General features: G+C 47.7%; 1 protein-coding gene across 3 annotated transcripts in view; it reads right to left on the bottom strand.

Moving 5' to 3' along the window:
* Positions 1 to 20,645, bottom strand: part of Rxrg (retinoid X receptor gamma) — a 42,545-nt gene extending 21,900 nt beyond the window's left edge. Inside the window, exons 1-2 of one of the 3 annotated variants that reach the window (XM_006983235.4) lie at positions 19,977 to 20,645; positions 4,570 to 4,817 (exon numbers count right to left, since the gene is read on the bottom strand). In XM_006983235.4, the coding sequence (XP_006983297.1) occupies positions 4,570 to 4,817; positions 19,977 to 20,025 (297 nt within the window). In that variant the 5' untranslated portion in view covers positions 20,026 to 20,645. Of the gene's footprint in view, positions 1 to 1,154; positions 1,373 to 4,569; positions 4,818 to 19,976 lie in introns of those variants that run through there. The other 2 variants (XM_076547934.1, XM_006983236.3) reach the window with 2 other exon arrangements.
* Between the last annotated feature and the right edge of the window lie 251 nt (positions 20,646 to 20,896).

Raw genomic sequence — 20,896 nt, 5'->3', positions numbered from 1 at the left:
TTGCAGTTTTATGAAAATATTTGCTATAAAAATGCAAACATTTGAGAGGTTAAGAACTCAATTGTCAATAAATTAGCAAGCCAAAGGAAAAAAGAAAAATCAATAGGGATAGCATCCAGGTCAGGCAGTAGGGGTCAGTAGGGGAAAGAGAGGAGGGAGAGGCCAAATATCTGTAGGACCTTTTCAGAGTCTGTCCAACAGAATCATACTGACAAATATACATCACTTAGCACACACGCATGAGCACGCACGCAAACACACACACAATGAAATCTGTAGCCTAAATGACTACATGAAAAGTGTTCAGATGCCCTCTCGGATCTAGATGTGGTATTTGAAAATTGTTCCCTCTCCTAAGATGCTCCCAAAAGAGACTGAATCATATAGCTATACATATATAAAATTCACATCTATGATTCATATCTATATGCATATATAATTTGTGTATAATTCATATGTAACATATATGTGTATATAGTTCATGTGTATATGATTCACGTATATGTATATGTAATTAATAAATGTATTTATAATTCATATATATGTATATATAACTCATATATACACGTGTGTGATTCAGTCATGTATATAAATCGTGTGTGTTAATTTATGCATATATGTATATGTGTGTGTGTATATATATATACATATACATATAAATAATCTCTAGTGCCTGGAATTGGGCATGGTTCTGTGAATACTGGTTGGAACAAACTTCTCTAGAGCCTTTCAGCAACAGAGTATCTGAATCAAGGATCAGTTTGTAGAATATACATCATGGAGGAATAACAACAACAACAACAATAATAGTACTCTCTGGCTGCCACAGGGCATTACAGAACTTGAGAAGCATTTTTCAGTTCCCTGTCTCCTTTGACATTCATTAAAATCCCCTTAGGAAAATCAGGGCAAGCATTTGTGCCCCACAGTAGAGAAAATGAAACTCAAACAGAGAAGAGCTAAAGTGGTTTGTGAAAGGTCACACGGTCCTTTCCAATCCATGCCAGCTCAGTTCTCCTTGGTCCTCAAGATCTAAAACCCAGAGCGCACTCAGAGGAGTTCAAAGAGAATAACAACTGAGCAGAGCGGGAGACCCCGTCTGCTTTCCCCGCACCAAGCACTTCCTCCCCCCAGCACTCTGGAGTTGTACTCACAGGTCACGGAAAGAGCATGCTTCAGGGCCAAGCTCCCACAGACCCAGGGCTGAGCAGAGAAGGCAGGATGTAGGAACAATCCCTACCTAAGGCCTCAGAGTCTACGTCTCTGTGGCTAGCACCAAGACCTTTTGCCGTGTGTCACCTGGTTAACTGGGCAAAGTTCTGCTGCTGCATGTGGTTCCGGAGCCCAAGCCCAGAGCGCTGCTCGCTGTCTGAGGCCGCTTCACCAGCGCTTGGCAAGCTTAATATAGCTACCAGAGCCAAACTTGGCCCAGCCTCTGCACACAGCCCAGTTGGCCAGGACCAAAGCTTTCAGCTGACCTTTCAACCCCGATCCCTCTGTACAGGCATAGGGTCCAGGAATAGCGGCCCTGACTGACACACGGCTCTGAAGATGAATTTATTGGCCAGGTTTGGCTTAGTTAGAAGTCTCCATTGTGATTACTGAGTGCAGCCTCAGAGAGACGGTGGCTGCCTGCTTTCTACCCATAGGTCCCGCCACTCTCCTGACTTACCCTGGTTTATAGGTTTTCACAGATACGATGATTGTTATTTTTAACTGTCTTGTTTATTCCTTAGGTTTTTGTTTGTTTTGAATGTGCAGCTACATTTACTGCACTTTCATACCTCCAAATAGGGTGGAATCAAATAGCATTCATGCACTGTAGGTCTTCACAGTTTTTACTATGTATGCATTTATTCATGAACTTACTAATTGTGTGTGTGTGTGTGTGTGTGTGTGTGTGTGTGTGTGTGTGTGTTTTCCTGTATGTGGAGACCAGAAGTCAACCTCAGATAGTCTCCCTCAGTAGCTATCTACCTCGTGTTTTGGGCCAGGAAAGAACTTTTTTTCTAATTTGACCTTCAGGTGATTGGATGATAACTGTCCAAAGCAGGGTAGGTACATTGGATTACTCATTCTATCCATGAGAAACCTATAAATGTCAGCCTCATCAAAAACACTGTCATAGAAATATTCATAATAATGTTTATACAGACAAGCTGAGCATCATAAAGACTACCAGTGCTGCCCCCTGCCCCGCAAGTATGCAGACGGAGGGGGTGTGGTGTGGTGATATTTTGTTTGTGCTCTCACAGATAAAGCTTGCCTGGAGATCAGAGTGCGGAGCTAGCCACTGGAGGCCAGGCAGTGGTGGCTCACACCTGTAATCCCCAGCACTTGGGAGGAGGAAACAAGGAGAGAGGAAGTGATAAGGTGGGGTGGAAACAGGAGCTCGGCCCTTTCAGGCTGAGGATTCGGTAGAGGTAAGAAGTCTCTCTAGTGGCCGGCTGCTCGGTTTCTCTGATCTTTCAGTTTTCACCCTGCTATCTGGCTCTGGGTTTTTATCATTAAGATCAATTAGGATCCCTGCTACAGTGGGAAGTGCTGGCTGTTGGCAGGGAGAAAGGAAGGTATAGTAAATGGGATTATTGCTCCTAAATCTCCACTTCTAAAATGCTCCATCTCCTTTGTGCGTTGCCCTTGTAGTAATTCCTACTAGAACAGGCACAACCTATTTCCCCACCCACCAAAGATAAAATCATCTTTATGGTGTTCTTTGGCCATGATGTCCATAGGGGATGATCGTGATTGTGTTGAGATGAGAAGACCTGCCCACTATGGGTGGCCCTGTCCCCTAGGCAGAGCACTATTACATGGTTACTGGACTGTGTAATAGTGGAGAAAGCGAGCCGAGCACTAGCTTGAAGGCAATGCCGTTCTCAGATTCTCGACTGTGGCTATAATGTGACCCGCAAGCAGTCTCACCTCCCTACAATTTTGGACTGTCACCCAGAACGATGAGCCAGAACAGACCCTTCCTCCCCTAAGTTGTTTCTGTCGGGGAATTTTATCACAGTAACAGGAAAAGAAACTAAGAGAGCACTTTTGTGGACAGACCATGAAGAACTATCTCCTAGTTAGCTCTTGATCCTTTAGCCTAAGACACAAAGGACAAAGTCCTGCTAGCATGTTAGGCCCATATGAAGCAGGGGCATCTTCAAGTGGAAGCTTTGATGACTTAGGGATTGCTTTTCTTTAAAGAATTTTATTAATTTTTATTTTTTGTGTATGTGTGTTCTGCCTGCATGTATGCTTGTTCTTCCATCCGTGAAGTGTCTGCAGAGGTCAGAGGAGGGCATTAAATCCCCTGAATGGGGAGTTACAGGCAATTGTGAGCCACCATAAGGGCACTGGTACCAAACCAAAGTCATCTGTAAGGGCAGTAAGTGCTCTTAATCACTGAGCACCCCAGCCTGGGGATTATATTTTTATACAGCACTATTACAGCAGTGGCCAACCACTCCAAGAGGGGGAAGCTGCCGATCTTAGAAGAAAGGCAAAGCCTGCTGGCCATCCTGGGAGCTCCACAGAGCGGTGATCCAGGTCTGCTGTGCATACACCTTTTCTGCACTGCATCAGGAGACACCCAGAATTCAGGTTTTATTTTCTCCTTGACTCCCCTTAGTCTCAGGCACAATATGGACGTATGTATACCTAGTTCTAGATTTGTCTATGCACTGTGCCTGCCTATTTCCCCTCTCAGTTGAAAATGCTTAGCAAAGACTTGCCCTGATCGTTTCTATATTCCCTTTAACAAAAGCATATGGCATCTCATTCCTCATAGATACTCATTCCTGTGTGTGTACGTAAGTACGCATGTATGTATGTGTACACACATGTGTATTGAGGCCAGAGGTTGACATGAGTGGCCAGGAAGCCCTCATGGATCCTCCTGTCTCTACCTTCTCAGCACTAGGACCACAGGCGCATGCTGTGCCCTGCTTTTCTTGTGGGGGTTGGGGATCCGAACTTGGTTCCTCATGCCTGCATGGCAAGCACTTTGCTGGGGGAGCCATTTCTCCAACCCCCTAGCTCAGTGGTTCTCAACCTTCCTAAGGCTGTGCCCCTTTAATACAGTTCCTCATGTTGTGGTGACTTCCAACCATAAAGTTATTGTTATTGCTGCTGTTATGAATCATAACATAAATATCTAATAGGCAGGATATATGATATGGGGCCCTCAAAGGGGTCGCAACCCTTAAGTTGAGAACCACTGCTCTAGATACTCATTATGAAATAAGAAAAATGAAAGGGGTCTACAAACACCCCAGAGAGATGATGAAATCACATCCAGGAAGCCCACAAGAGAAGCACCCTTGTGGCCAGCCACAATCTCATGGACCACAAGTTTTGCTGTCAGGTCCACAGGCCTTCTCAGACTGAAGGCACAGACAGTGAGGTCCTGAAGGAGAGCAGTCTACAGAGGTAATCCAATTGCTTCAAATACCTCACAGTGAGTGCCTGCCTATGGCTCCAGCTCAAGCTCTTGGTCTGGTCTGTGGTCTACCCTAGGAGCAGCCTCAGGCCTTGAAGATGGCTAAATGAACCTTGGAGAGAAAGAACACCTACCTGAGAGCTGGGCGGGGCCACCAGGTTGATTCCTGGAGGGGCTGCCAATGCTCCTGAGGGTGGACCCATGGCCGAAGTGATGACTCGGTATGGGGAACCGAGGGCATTGAGGGGGGTTCCCACAGCACTCAGTGTCCGTGGGGCACTCACTGGGGTGTCCGTGTAGCTGGGGTGGCTGTCCATGGGCTTCCCTGTGGGCAAGGCTGCTGATGGGCTCATGGAGGTGGAGCCAGTGTGGCCAGGCGAGCCTGGGGAAGGAAAAGTATAGGTCATGACACGTTAGGGAAGCAAAGACAGGGCTCCTGTGGAGACAGGGGCCTAGCCCACCCCTGATTTTCTTTCCTGGATCCTTCCCCTCCTCTTGGCCACTCCTACAAATGCTAGTTGCTCGGACAAGCAAAGTGCATGGAGGAGAGAGCTTGGCCTAGAAGAGGGAGTCACTGATGCCTTAGTTCTCTGAGTTGCTCCCTGCATCCATCACAGCCTAAATGGGGTGCACAGCAAATACAACAAATGCATGGCTCACAAGTCCCCAGGCCTCTGTGACTGGGTCCCGGGCCAGTCAGTCAGGAAGGGTAAGCCAATGCCCATGTGAGGAACAGAGTGAGCAGGTGCCCAAGCTTTACCAAGATCCGCTACCTCAAGTTCATATGGCTATGAGAACTGAGGCAAGACTAACACCCACCCCCACCCCCCAGATGCAAATTGGAATGACTGAAGTAGCTTTGTGGGTACCAGAGCCCAGTAAGCATAGCCAGACCAGTGCGCATGGGCTTGTAGACAGCACCCCCACCTCCAGGGATAGGGTGTCATGCCATGAGTGCCTGTGGAAGAGGTTCTGAGAGCATGGGTGATCAGCGTTAACTATTTTTCTCAGCTCAGTTGAACCCATGTTTCCTGTAGCTAGTAACTAACACAAGACAAGAGATGGATGGGTGCTCTCCCATCTCCTTGAGAGCCCACCCTGAACCACTCTCCAGCAGGGTTATAAACCCAGTCTCTGCAAAACAGTCTAGAAAGCTTAGCAAAGGCACCCCACCACCACCGAAACTGTGGTCCCGGGTCCCTGTGCAGCTGATATGAAGGGCCAGATGCAAAGAAAAGTGCAAAATTGCTGCCCTTAGTTCAGCAGAAGGAAAGCTGAGTGGTTAGTGAGTATGGCCGGCAGGAGAAGCCGCCCAATTCCAAACGCCTCCTGTGAACCACACTCTGTCCGAGGCAGAATCCTGAGCAGTAAGTGCTAATGTTAGGAGGTAAGGAACAACTCTCTCCCTCAAAGTCCTGGGGTTGAACAGGGGGTTATCAGAAATTCACTGTGGAATTGGTCTTAAACGTGTCTGTCTGGAGTTTCTCTCGGCTCTTCCTCTTCCTCAGTTAAGGTTTGCCTAAGGAAACGAGTTACTCCGGGGCTGGCAAGATGGCTCAGTGGATAAGGGCACCAGCCGCCAGGTCTAGAGACTGAAGTTCCAACCCTGGAACCCATACAGTGGAAGGAGAGGACCGGCCCCCACAAGCTGTCCTCTGACTCCCATACATGCACTGTGGCATGTGCATTCATGCATCTAGACACACACACACACACACACACACACACACAATCAATCAATCAAGGCAAAAAATAAAGAGGAAACTATTGTTTCTTGAAGAGAACAATCTCAAGATCCCACACTCACTCACACCTGGGCCCAATGTCCCACTTTTATCTAAAGTTATCATTCGGAAGGGAATTATTCAAACTTTTTTTTAAAAGCAATAAATTGATTTTAGGGAAATACCGAGTGTAACGGCTAATCTTCATTGTCGACCTGACTGGATTTAGAATCACCTAGGAGACACACCTGGGCAAGTCTGTTTCCAGATAGGTTTAACTGAGGAGGGAAAACCCACCCTGAATGCAGGCATCTTAACCCTAAGGATGGGGGCTCTGAACTGAATAAAAGGGGGCAAAGGACAATGGCAGATGGATGCTGGCCTTCCCCTTCTCTGCTTCCTGATCTGCTTGGATATGACCAAACAGCCCCACACCACAGAGAGAGGCTAGTCCTGCTACAGCACCTCCCCCACCATGATGGACTGCATCCCCTGAACCCTGAGCCAAAATAAACCCTCATCCCTCAAGCTGCTTCCTTCCAGGTTCATTGTCATGGGAACGAGTCACGGAAAAATACGCCAAATACAAAGTATATTCTCCCTATAAAACTGAAATTCAGCATCAAATGATTTTTAAGGAACATTGACTCCTTCCCAAAAAGAGGGGGGGAGGGGAGCCAGATGCTAGCCTGGTGTGTACAAAGCAAGTTCCAGGACAGTCAGAGCTACACAGAGAAACCCTGTCTCAAAAAAAAAAAAAAAAAAAAGAGGAGGAGGAGGGAGGGAGAGAGGCAGGAAAGGAGGGAGGGATTGATGGACCTGCACAGCAACATAGAAATAAATATTAGAGACTGTATAAGTTGTTTCATAGACAACTGAGATGGTAGCATGCAAACAATTTGAAAATCAAAGCCTATTGTTACTGCCACTAGTGAAAATGAAGGCGATTTGACTGTGAACTGCAGTGGTGGGAGGGCTTCTTTGTTGAGATGGAATGAAACAGTGCGCATGCCCAGTTATTGTCTTAGAGATGCACAGGGCCAACAAGGTGGCTCAGTGGGTAAGGGTACCTGCTGCCAAATCTGATGACCTGAGGATCTTGTCCAGGACTCACATAGTAGGAGAGAACTAACTCCGTAGGTCATGATCTCCCACATGCCATGTCACATGTATGCAACAGATAAGCGCGCGCGCACACACACACACACACACACACACACACACTCACTCACTGTGACGCAAGCAAATAAAAAATTCAATTTTTACTTTTAAAAACCATTAATGTGGCTCACTTCTGATGCGTCAGTGAACCCAGAAGGGGTAGACGAGTCATAACCAGATTTTCCAAAATAAAACCAAACTCAAAGAGACAAATGCATCTTGAACAAATGTTTTTTGGAACTCTGTCCCTCACAATGACCTAGTAAATCTGAGAAATGGTAGTTTTGCTTTGAGCAAAGATATTGAACTCTTCTGTGGGTTGAATATGTCCCTCCAAAACTCATTTGGGACTCAAACCCCAGGATTGAGGAAGTGAAGAGCGCCTCAGGATGCACCCTCATGAAGGGATCAATGCCCTTCTGAAAGAAGCTTCAGAATGCTATGAAGCCTTCCAAAATCTCTTCTGCATGTGAGGAAACAGCATTTGTCTCTTTTCCAATTCTTCCATCACCAGAGGATCAGAATTCATGGAGTGCATCACGTTCGGAGTGGGAAAACCAGCACTCACTAGACACTGAGTCTGTCAGGGCTTTGATCTTGGACTTTGAAGTCTCAGGAATCATAAGTAAAAAATGTCATTATTTATGAATTAACCAGACTGAAGTACCTTGTTATAGCAGCAGGGATGAACAGCTGATTGCTTGGGTTCACTTTGAATGAGGACCCTGCCTCTGCATCCTGTCTACCTTGCTGGTTCCCTGGTCCTGCACCTTGAACTTATATCATTTGCAATATGCCAACTGCCCAGAGACCTAGAAATGCCCTTGAACTATTTTACTGGGTTCATTTTCTTTCTTGAATCAGCAGCTTTTTTTTTTTTTTTTTTTTAAATAAAATGACTTATCTGTTGGAAATTCCTAAAGAGGTCCCCTTCTTTCCTGACAACAGGCCAAGGAAAAGTGTTTTCTTTTCATGGGCCTCATTTCTCCCAGCAGGGAACTCGTACTTGGTAGCCTCTATGATCCTTCCAGCTAGCTCTGTTCTGTGAGTGATGCCCAGTGCACAGCCTTCAGGCATTGGAGAGAAAGGACAGGCGATGGTGGTCTGGAATGGTCTGTGGTTAGCCACTGGCTGAGGGGGGCCCTGCCATCGCCAGCTGGACTTGGGTAGGCCTTCAGGCTGTCTGGCAAGTATAGTTTGAAATGCTGGGTATCGTCAGGAACCCAAACCGTGGCAAGAATATGTAGAATACAGAAAGAACACTAACGCTTTCAGAAGTGTGTTATAGCACTGTGGCCTCAGGTATAATCCTAAAGAGGCAGAGACACAAGCTCAGATGTGGAAAAAATGCCCAAGGGTGACCTCTGGGCTCCACTTTTTCAGCCATTGTAGACTTCCGTTTTCCTAAGCAACCAAGATTTACTTCATCAGAGTTCTGAGCACGGCAAGTCCAGCATCCATATGCTGTTGTGGTGTTGAGCCTGCTCGCCTTGGTTTGCAGGTACCCTCCTTGCTGTGTCCTCCATGTGTGCCTGCTCCCGGGTCTCTCCCTCTTCTTACAACCCAAGACCTGTTGAACTTCTCTGGAACTGTGTGGACTGAGACAACCGTGCCTGCCTCAGCGAACGAGAAAGAATGCCTGAGATCCCCGGCCCAGTGGCAGCCGCTGGAAGGCTTGCTACTCTGTAGGGAATGTGGGGGAACGGACTGTATGTGAGAGTCACAGAAGACTAGTCTGGGAAAGATCAAAGGGCCGCGGGGGTGTGGCTCAGTGGCAGCACTTGTCTGCAGTGCATAAGGCCTTGGGTTCTGTATCTAGCACTAAAATGTGGATTCAAGTGAACAGTGAACGCTCAGGCAAGGGTTCAGCTAGAAACACCTACACAGGCACACTGGGGTTTTTAATATTGGATTTTCTAAATGACTGGCTCAAAAATAGCCTAAAGTGCTCCTCTGTCACCTCACCTACCCCAGTGCCATCCTTAGGTCCCCTCATATCATCTCATCATCCCGTCCAGCACACAGGTCCCCTTGGATGACTTCCCTTCAGAATTCCTGGTGACCATTGGTCAGTCACCTCTTTGCTTGCCCAGCCAGCATGGGCCACATGCACCTGGACTAACTGTGAATGTGAACCAGCACATTTGTAGACCGTGACATCACGCCACCGAGTCGGAAGGTTGGACACCCCTGCTCTAAACAATCACCACGGTTCCTAGCACTGTGCTCAAAATGGTATTTGTTGGCTAATTATTGACTAGTGGAGCATTTGTTCGCTGTTATATATAACTAGATGTAGAATACAGCAACAGAAGTTATTTGCATAAGAAACAATGTTCCTGACAGTTATCAAAACCAAAACCTGTGGAATCTCTAAACAACAAATCAAGTGTGTGCGTATACAAGAGGGGGGCGGGAGGAACAGAAAATAGAGAGAAAAGAGAAAGAGACAGATACTTGTTGAGAAGTACTGAGATGTACAGAATTCTTACCAAGGTAAGGAGTTGCTTAGCAACCGATCCTCCGCCAATGAAAGTGAAATGTCAAGCCTGTAGTCTTTCTGACTGGCCAGACAAGGGAGCAAACGCCCTGGCGGGTCCACCCCTTCGCTGCTGTGCCAGGGTGGAGAGTTTGTTTTCCCACTGGCAACCCTCTTCAGGAGGGCAAGGAGACGTGTCACGAGCCATTGATAGTGGCTAATGCCCACCCATGGGGAAGGGGACAGTTTCTCAGAACTGGAGTCTCCACAATAAGTTGGGGCGAGGGGGAGCGTCCTGGGGCCCTGTCCCACCCTGGTTTCTCCCACGGTGGGGACCATCCCACACCCGAGTCTCCCTCCTTTCATCCAGTAGAAAGACGTTGTGCCTAAGCTGACAATCACAATAGTCGATGCCTGGCTTGTTCTTTGTTTAAGGAAAACTTACACATCCTTTCCCTACTTGGCTCTGAACACACTGGCAGGCTGCTGAGCCAGTTCGGCAGGGGACTGCTTTAGGAAGGGCTTTAACTGACACTTTTTGTGTTGTCTCCTCTCCTGAATAAAAATAATAGCTAATAGTATTGAGGGACTGCCATGAGCCAGACAGAGTTCGCAACACTTTACATATATTAACTCACCTCATGCCAACAACCCTTGGAGGCTGGTACTTTTTAAAAAAAAAATTATTGGTACATATTCATTACAGGAACCGACGGGGGTCATTAGTGATACTCTCATGCACGTGGGTCGTATACTTTGAGGCTGGCACTCTTATTGTCCCTGCTTGTGCTGATGTGAAACCTGGGAGCCTGGGATCATAAGGGGACAAGGCATTTGAGACCATGGAAGGCACCAGCGCTCGACTCTAATCCCAGTGCCTCTGGTTGTACAACAGTAGCTCCTGGCAGTTTCCTGAGACGATCCTTCCCGCCTCTTTCTTCTTGATTTGGCTCTTAGCCTCTCTCAGGATCCTGACTCTGAATCCTTCTAACAGGACCTCCTAGTCCTGAGTCCAGCCCTTCATCGTCCAAACCCCAGCTATGGTTCCCTTCTGCAGGACTCCTGCCCCACACAACCTTCCACGGAGAGCCATCCTGCACTAGGATTTGCTAAGCTATCTCTTCTCTACTTGAATCATTATTGGCATTTTCCAAAGGACTTTCACATCAATATCTGGGCTGGATGGAAAGATATATTTTTTTTTATACCCATTAAACTGGAACAGAGCTGGATATCTTAACAGGTGTGGAAAACAAGGTATTAGAAACAAGACTCCCCGGATGGGGAGCCCACCTAGAAGCAAGCCCAGAGAGGGAGCCTCCTCTGCAGCCGAAGCCTTTCCTGGATTTTTTTTTTTTTTAAGAGAGAAGAACTTGTCCAGAATGGAAAACATGGAGAAATGACCCTGCTTCTGTCTCTGGGGTTGCTCAGTCCTGTGCATGTCCACAACCACCAACAGGGAAGTAAGGGTGAGGCCGGAATGATGCACTGGTGGTGATCTGCTGCGGGGCTGGGACCGACTGGCTGCAGAGGCAGACAGCCTTTCCCAGCCACTGAGGGAGCTCTGCTAGCCCCGCACAGTTCAGGAAGAGGCTGTGTGGTGGCGTCTTCCAGGGCTTCAAAGGGGTGTGTGTGTGGGGGGGGTGCTTTTTTTTTTTTCATCTTTTCTTTTTCCTCCACTTTCCCTCCCCGTCCCCCATTCCTCCCGACTCCCTCCACTCCCACCCTAAAATCTGTGATGATGGAGTGGTGAAAAGCAGGGAAAGATTGATAATCAGCCTCATTATTACCAGCATTATATATAATTATAGCAAAACCTCACTCATTTGGATCAATTGAGAGGAAAATCAGTTTAAATTCCTGACAAGTTGGCAGATTACTTTTAAATTACAATTTTATTACTTCTAAGTAACACACGTGAATAGTTTGTGTTTCAAGTACCGTAAGCTAATGGTTACTAAGTGGGATTCTATAAAACCTGCTTTAAAAGACTCTTTTGTAATTAACACCCCGTTAATATGCTAATGACATTCCGACTATGCTTTTTAAATTGCTTGAAAACAGATGTATCCTAAATAGGCTCAGCGCTTCTCTCACCAGCTTATTTGCTTAGCAAACCTTCTTTAATTTTTTGTAAATCAGCAAATACAAACCAGTCCATACCGTGATTAGTTTTTTTCTAATGTTTATTACTTGTGAATGTATACAGATTCTCGTGTGTGAATGCAGGCATGAGTGTGCCAAGGCACATGTGTGTGGAGGCCAGACAACAACCTCAAGTGTTAGTCTTCAACTTCACCTTGTGTGAGACAAGCTCTCTTTGGTGGTGGTGATAGTGGTGTTGGTTAAGTTAGTTTTGCTAGGCTGGTTCAACCAAGGGCTTCCTCTCCTGGCTCCGCCTCCCTCTCCTGGCTCCACCTCCCATCTCCAGGTAGAGACTCTCTGTGTTCCAGTGGCTTCTGAGGATTCCAACTCACATCCTCACACTCATTCAGAAAGTGCTTCTACCCACTGGGCCATCCTCCCAGCACCCTATCATCTTTCTTAATTTATTATGTCATAAATTAATAAGACTATATTGCTTTTGATTAGGAATCAGACTTACAAGATTTCAAGAACTACCTTGGTTTATTAAAGGGGGAATGAGCTCAGAAATGGCTCTGCTCAGGGCCACACCAGGCAAAGCCCCAGGTCTTCTGATCCTCAAACCAAGCATATCGTGCCCACTAAATGATGCCTATCACCGTGGGGTTCTTTGTGAATCTATGCTGCTATTTCCATAGCAACTATTGACTTTTTCAAAAACCATTTTTGAGTGCTCTGTGCTAGGCTCCATGACAAACCTTTGAGATGAAACCATTCCCCCTTGAGGCCACTGTCTGTTTCTTTCCAGCTATAGTCTGGTACAGGGCTGTTTGTAAGTTGAGACTTATCCCCATTAGGCAGATCAGCAAACAGAGGTTCCTGATGACAACGTGGCTCTTTCAGGAGGGCTTGTTGTGAATTACTGTAGTCAGTGCTGTATATACCTTAGAGTTGGGGTCTAACCTCACACAGTGTTTGTCTGCCTCTCTTTGGATAGTTTTATTCACACACTACTTTCCCACTCAGGACCAAATATAAGCCTGGTTGGTCCAGGCGGGTATGGTGTTGCCCCTAACAAATGAGATGTACCAGGGGATCCCACTAACAACAAAACTGTCTATCCCACAAGCCAGGTCCATATTCTGGTACCAAGTATTCGGTAAGCCCTTCTAACCGTGTACCTACGGGAGTCTGAGGCCGGTGCTGAGGGTGCCACCGAATAACTTTTCATCGCTGAGGTCTCTGAACATTAGTTCTGCCCATGGCCTTTAGCTCTCTGGGTTGTTCAGGTTCGCTCAGCCTCTGAATAAGGATAGCCTTCTCCAAAGACTGCAGTCATCTTACATTACAGGAAATATACTTCTATATAATGTTATCTGTTCTTGGGTTCTAAATACCTGAATTTTTCAGATTTATACACTTAAACTCAGCCTAAGAGAAATTTCCAGAAACAATGGAGCCTCAAACGTTTTCAAGGATTTGGAGCCCGTGCATATACTCCAAGAGGCCATCGGGGGACAGGTCCTACACACACCAGGTTTTTAGCCCTTAAATTGAATGAATGAATGAATGAATGAACGAACGAATGAGCAAGCATCCTCTCATCGGTCCAGGGAACTACCTCGCTGCTCTCTGATTTTCTGCTCTGCTCTCTTCATTGTCGGAGCTGAGAGAACACAGGTACTCTGACCCCCAAGGCCTCCATGAGGCTGCTTCCCATTCACACTCATGACTAGTAAGATGCGAAAGAGAGACAAAGATCTTGAGTCCCAGAAATGAAACTCAGGCAAACAGCCTAAAATATTTATTAAGCACTTTCCTGGCCAGTCTTCTAACTTCTCGTAAATGTTCTTTTGATTTAAAGATCACAGTCTTTTCCATTTTTAGAGTTCAAATATTAATTCTGAAATCCTAACAGGAGCTCGAGTTGACCTTGAACCTGGAAACCCTTACTGTGCATACCCCTGCCCTCTTCTAGACACAGCAGCTGACAAGGGCAACCAGGGGCTCTTTAATTCAAAGGTGAGAAAACAGGAGTCAGGAGTGGGCAAGGTCCCTGCCCTGGTGCACAGGGCTCTGGAAGAGCAGGGGTAGGAGGTCCCCGATCACAGCAGCCTCCTGAGCACCTGCCCTGGAATGACATGCTAACCTGTGACTGTCTGAAACCTGTGCTTTTCCAGGAATCAAATCCAGGTCATGTTTACTTCAGCATGTCCCAGTGCACAGTCTGATACTTTAAGACAGACATCCCCAGTGAGCACCCTGACTGTCATCATAGAGCCTTCATCCAGTAACTGATGGAAGCAGATGCAGAGAGCCACAGCCAAGCACCAGGCCGAGCTCCAGGAGTCCAGTCGAAGAGAGAGAAGAGGGATTCTATGAGCAAGGGGCATCAAGACCATGACGGGGAAACCTACAGAGACAACCAAACCAAACTAGTGGGAACTCATGAACTTTAGACCAACAGCTGTGGAGACTGCATGGGACTGGACCAGGCCCTCGGCATAAGCAAGACAGTTGTGTAGCTGGACCTGCTTAAGGGGCCTCTGGCAGTAGGATCAGGACCCATCCCTGGTGCATGAGCTGGCCTTTTGGAGCCCACTACCTATGACATAGGACACCTCACACAGCCTTGATGAAGGGGGGGGGGGGCTGCACTTAGACTTGCCCCTACTGAATGGACCAGGCTTTGCTGACTCCTCATGGGAGACCTTGCCTTGTTGGAGGAGGGAATGGGGGGTAGGTTGAGGAGGAAGGCTGGAGGGGCGGGAGGAGGGAGGAGAGGGGGATCTGTGATTGATATGTAAAATGAAGACAGATATCCCTCCTATAAGAAGGGTGGGGGTGAGAGGGTACACAGAATTCCAGTCACAGTTAATGCCTCCACATGTTGTGTAGAAAGAGGAACCGACTTTTATAGAGCATTTATAATTTTCCATGCCCCCCCTAAAAAAAAACCTAACCCTTACAACTGTAGGTCAATGTTCACCCATTCGAAGTGGATAGCAGGGAAGGGTAGGACCCTGTGGCTGAGCTGTATGCTCCTGTTCCTCTTCCTGCCCACTCAGGGTTGCTCTGATGGGACTGCGACAATGAGTTTGAAGGTGACATCCATCCCTACACCCTGGCCAAGCTACATGTGCTTTCCTAAGTATCTCCAACAGTCACTGGACCGTCGGGACAGACGACCTAAGGGATGCTGTCCGACTGTGAGAACTCAGCGTCCGTGACAGAGAAACCTCAGAAGAAATGTGTTTTACAGCCAGGGTGTTGGGAATCACAACTAACAGAAAGGACCATCAGAAATGGTAATAAAACTTCTCCCGAGAAATCCCCTAGGGACCAGCAGCCCTGCTGGAGCACAGCCACATCTGTAGCTGTCTCTCACCGCAAGGGTTCCCGTGAGCACCTCTCGCAGATGCAGTGTGGCCTGTAAAAGTGTACGCTGCTTACTGTCTGGCCAAGCCCAACCCCAGAATGGGAAACTCCAGCACCTATTAAAATCAAATGTGATCCACCTAGGGGGAAATAAAAAGATTAACCTTTGTCTTGTCACCTGCCTCCTCCCGAAGATATTTTATTCTTTGACTACAATGATTCAAAAGAGAAAAAGTAAGTGCTAGGAACCCTAAGTTCGAAACAATAAAAAATAGGGATGTAAAGTTGTTCTTACAAGTAACTCACCCATTTCATTTCTGGGACTCCTTCCTACCTCCTACCCCACCCTCCCTCTGGCCCTGGGCGTGGCCACACAGTGGAAGGCTGAGCTCCTTAGCCCTGGCTTGAGCCACCTGGACTCCGATTCTGCCTGGACTCTGCTCCTTACTGGCAGGATGACCTTGGACAGTTTGCTCAAGCTCTCTAGGCTTCTGCTTTCCTGTCTGCAAAACAGGGAAAAAATGATTGTAGTATCTTACCTCCAAGGATCCCAGAGAACACTAACATATACGTACATGTAGTACCCCAGAAAGTGCCTGGCACACAGTAAGTGCCTAGTAAATGCTCACTATTACCTCCACTCTTGTGAGGACGACTGAGTGAGGATTGGATCCATCTCATGAGAGCCACCCAAGCCCAGGAATTCTAAAAAAAAATAAATGTCTTGCATTTCCTGAACTCCATGACATGCACTTAAGCACCAGAAAGGAAAACAGCAGCTTCCTTTAGTAGCCTTGGCATCAAGCACCCAGGGCTAAAGGCCCAGCTCTCAGCAGACTCAGATGCTATATACCTTGGGGGAAGTCAAAGATTTCTCTTTGTGTAGTTTCTTCTCTTGGTTGCTATTGATCCATCTACCTCTTTTTAATATTGTAAATGTTTCAGAAAATAGTTTATCCTAAATATATTCCTTTCTACATCTCATAAACAGTTATTTCTTCCTACACAAGCCCTAACCACTTACGCCCATGGTAGCGTTCAATTAACCACCCACACATCGGCGGCAGCGGAGGAAAAAATATGTTCTGGAAAATACACACATGTGTGTATGCATACATACACACACACTGCCAACATGACTCTCCTCTGCGGCTATTCTCAAGCTGAAAGGGGGCAGTTTCTATGCCAAAGCCAGGTCAGGTGGGCAGGACTCTTAAAAATCAGGAAGTCCCTAAGAAGCCACCAGCTGATGCCCCAGAGGTCACTGCTGGTCGGTCATAAGCTATCCTGCAGTTTATTTCTCAAGGGCCAGGCCACTGTGATCAGCTCAAGGCTGGAGTGAGGTGGACTGCTGCCCCTATCTTTGCAAAGTAAGTGTGCTGCCAGCTTCAAAAGCTGTGCGCCGGCCGCTCTGCAGAGCACGCACCTGCAGCCTGACTTTAAGGGCCAGCTGTATCATTTCTAGCTGTGAGGGTCCTTTAGCTCCCAAAAGCCTTCAGTTACTCTTCTCAAAAAAAAAAAAAAAAAAAAAAAAAATAGAAGAGCGGCCAGCGTCAGCGAGCCTGCTGGCTGCTGGGCTGGCCCCAGCAGAGCACTCACACTGACAGCTGGCCCCTGGCACCCTCTGCCCCTTCTCTTCCCTGGGATTACCGCACAATTAGATGGGGGTATCACAAGCTTTGTCTTGAATCTTCAATGGGAAGCATACTGGGATAACAAGTCTTTTCCTGTTCAGTTGGCAAACCCAAGACTTAGCCAAGAAGGAGAAAACCATTCTCCTACCATCCAGGGCAGAGTCCAAGCCCGAGAGTGGGCACTTTGCAGGTCCCTATAGGTACTGGCCTTCAGCCACATCATAAGCATGGCCCAGACATGAGTGTTACTCTCCGACAGTGATATTGCTGCTGCCCTAGAGATTCTTACAGGACCCCGGAACCTTCTGTGGTTCCATTTGCTAATATGTGCACAGGCAGGCGTCATCCCGCACTGTCCTTAAGAAGTCAGAGGCATGGTGGCTGCAGGTGATGTCCCCAGGGTTCCCGGGCCTGCAGTCGGATCCCCCTCCTGCATAGCAGGTTCTTAGGACAGAAGAGCCAGAGTCCTTTGGCTCTGAGCGTAGACCTCCTCTTAACTGGCTCATGCAAAGAAAGTAGAAAATATCCACAGAACCCAGCAAAGTAAGTCATTCCTTCCTTAGGGATGACAACAAAAAGCGTCATAAGAAGCAAGCATTCAAACAACCCTTTCCCGTGTTATATCAGATCTGATATAACAATTACACTAAATACTGCAGCCTCCACATTTATTAAAGTTGAAGCCAGTAAAATGTGTGGGTTTTTACAGATTTAGCTGTACATTTTTTCCAGATCCCCAATTCATTCTTCTACAGTAATATCTGGTATTTAAATTGATTTGCATGTTGGCTTCTGAGCAAAATGGGAGGGATGGAAATATTAATTTGTATCTGGTACCAAATGTACAGACTATAGTTTTTTTAATGGGCTAGCTATCTCATGAATTCTCAAAACAAAACTCTTAAGAATGAGATTACAGCCGGGCGTTGGTGGCGCACGCCTTTAATCCCAGCACTCGGGAGGCAGAGGCAGGCGGATCTCTGTGAGTTCGAGGCCAGTCTGGGCTACCAAGTAAGCTCCAGGAAAGGCACAAAGCTACACAGAGAAACCCTGTCTCGAAAAACCAAAAAAAAAAAAAAAGAATGAGATTACAAATCCCACTTTAGAGATTGAAGATGAGAAGGTCTAGAGAGGTTCAGTAGCTTGCCAGAGATCTCACGAATAAATGATGAAAAATTAAGGACCAAAGCCAAGAATCTCATTCTGTCTGTCTGTCTGTCTGTCTGTCTGTCTCTCTCTCTCTCTCTGTGTGTGTGTGTGTGTGTGTGTGTGTGTGTGTGTGTGTTTCTGTTTGTTACATCAAGTGAAAGCAATTCTACTATAAGTTTGAGTTAGAGACGTTTCTGGAAGCACTTTGCGACTCTACCCTTCATCCCCTTGGATTAATCTCGGCCTTCTTTTAGGCCTCAGCTTGGTATCTATCCAAATGAGACATCCTCGCCTCTCTAAGGTCCTTGAGTTGCTACCATTTCACAGTTCCAGCAATCAGCCCCCAAGGAATCTTAGACTAGTCCCTCTTTCTTCTTCCGTTTTGAAGCCATCACCCCGCAGATCCTGAGGGTCTAAAGAATCAGGCTGAAGATAAACATGCCCCCCCCAAAACAACCAAGCTCAAGTGCAAGGGGTAAAGCTCTCCTCAGCCCCAAAGGGCACTGAGATGGGCGTGGAGAAGGGCCCGACCACAACCTGGAAGCCTCACGTCAGGTCATATTATTGGGCACCACGCTCAGCCATCAAACTGGCCCAAATAACTTGAGCTTACCATGGGCCCATTCCCACGTTCCCTTGCCCCCGGGCCCAATCTTCTAACGCTTCGGCCACTGTACACAGTACAGCATTACTGTGTCTATCTAAGGAGCCTCCTTCAGTGCAAAGGGTAGAGTGTCCTTTACATTCAATCTCCAGGTGCCTGGCCCCTGATTGGCTCGTACAGTCGCTGGATGCACTCTGAAGGAATGAGACCCCCCCTCACCCAAAGCCTCCCAACAAGGGACAGTCTATGTCACAATGCCTCACAGAGGGTACAGTCTAGCAAAGTGGCCAACTTTCTTCCCAGGCCTTTGGATAAATTGGCTCTTGTTCATAGAGGAGGTCAAGAGAGCAGGAACTTCACTTCTTCAGACCTTGCAAATCAGTCTGCTTTTCCAGGCCTGCCAGAGTCCATAGAGTAGAGCCTCTGACTTTGGTTCCCAGGAATAAGAACTCCATGCCACCAAGCAGACACCTGAGAAGTCAGTTGGGTTGACGGCTGGTTGCATTTCCACATGGTTGTGTGTCTGGACTACTCCTGTCTCCGGAGGGAGGGGGTCCTCAGGACAGATGTGCCTGGGCAGGCAGCCCATGAGCTCAGCCTCCTGGGGAGTGAGTGACTACCCTGCCTGGCCTTGGCTACTTAGAGCCTCAGTTTGCAGGTTCAGTCTCAGAGCCTGGCCTTCCCTACCCCCAGCCCTAGATCTCGACCCCCAGAGCGGAAATGATGACTGCAACCCTTGCTGTGGAATTGGGGGCAGCAGCAGGGGAGGAGAGAGGAGGCTATTAGCAAATCAAAAGGGGGAAACGCAGGGAGGAGAGCAGGGTGGCAAATTAAAGGGGTATGTTTCCTTTTTGAAAATCCAATTGTAAAGAGATCAGCTTTTAAGTAAAAACAACCTTGCCCGCGTTGTAAAGTATTTCCAGCACTTTTTGCCTAAGCAAAACCCTTTACACCACTTTTTCCCTCTCATTGCAAATTAAATAAAAGGTACATCTTAGCGATTTCCCTCACTGTTTCACTTTTCACACCCACAGGACATGTGGGGTTGCAGCGAGCTCTTTATCTTTGTTTCAGACCCTCTCCAACACGCTGGTTTAGACTCTCGGAACACCCCAGGCCCTTCTTCTGATATGCAAACATGCCTTCACCTTGGGACCATTCTCTCTTCTGCACGGAGAAGCACCCACGAAACACGCGGTACACGCACTGCACATGCATATGAACATACATGCCCGCCTTCCAATTCCAAGCTACGTTATCCTCTTTCCTCCCTGCCTCTCCCCGACAGGTTCCCACTCACACGGTGAAGCCCCAGTGAGGTCCTTACCACCAAAGCCGGTGGGAAACTTCATGAAGTGGGAATAATTTCCATACATGTTGGCTGTTCAGTTCATTCCTCTGCCGCGCTTCTGAAGAGTGTACAGCCTCTCCCCGCTCCCAGGCACAGCCCGGCTTCCTTCAACTTGGGCTAACAAGAGTGGCCATCGCTTGCTAGCAGCCGGGGGAGCGCAGGCTGGGCCAGCCCTCTGGGATTAGTCAGGAATCTGCCTCTAGATCCGAGAGTCCACATAGTGTTGAGAGGCTGTGGCGGCGGCAGCAGCTGGTGCCTGTCAGTAATCACGCATAATGCTGCCGCCGCTGCTCCTCTTCTTGCCTCTTGCCGCCGCCGCCGTCGCTGCTGCTGCTGCTGCTGCCGCCGCCGCCGCCGCCGCCGCCACCACCACCACCACCGCGCCTGAGATCCTGTTGCTAGTTTGATTAACTCTGGGTTGGGCTGCTGTGAGCGACTCTTCCAGCTCCCCCGCTAGTCCCCAGAGGTCCCTACCGGGTGGCACAATCTATTAGCTGGGAACCAATCGATGTGTGAGTGCCCTAGTAGGTCAGGAGAGAGGGGGAGGTGGCAGGCGATAGAAGACTCTTTAGGTGCCTTTTTCCTTGACTTGCACCCACAAAAATCAATGGGGTTTTATTAAAATGCATTTTCTCACTCTGGCTCCTCTCTGTCCAGTGCATTTGTTATTTGATCTGTGAAAGGGGGCGGGGGTGGGGGCCAAGAGAGAACAGAGCCCTTTCATAAGCACAAAATTAGAAAAGCATGAGACTAGATGCCCAAAGACGAAAAACTCAAATAGAGCAGCCTTTAGATTTGGGCTGGGCCCCTCCTGCTTGGGTGGCCAGCCACAGTGGTCCATGCTCTAACAATAGAAGCCTGATGGAGCAGGCAAGACCAGAGCTAATTCACAAGGA

This window comes from Peromyscus maniculatus, chromosome 11 (assembly GCF_049852395.1).
Source record: "Peromyscus maniculatus bairdii isolate BWxNUB_F1_BW_parent chromosome 11, HU_Pman_BW_mat_3.1, whole genome shotgun sequence".
Taxonomy (NCBI): domain Eukaryota; kingdom Metazoa; phylum Chordata; class Mammalia; order Rodentia; family Cricetidae; genus Peromyscus; species Peromyscus maniculatus.
Note: the sequence above shows the minus strand (reverse complement) of the source record. Positions and strands in the feature narration are given on the sequence as shown.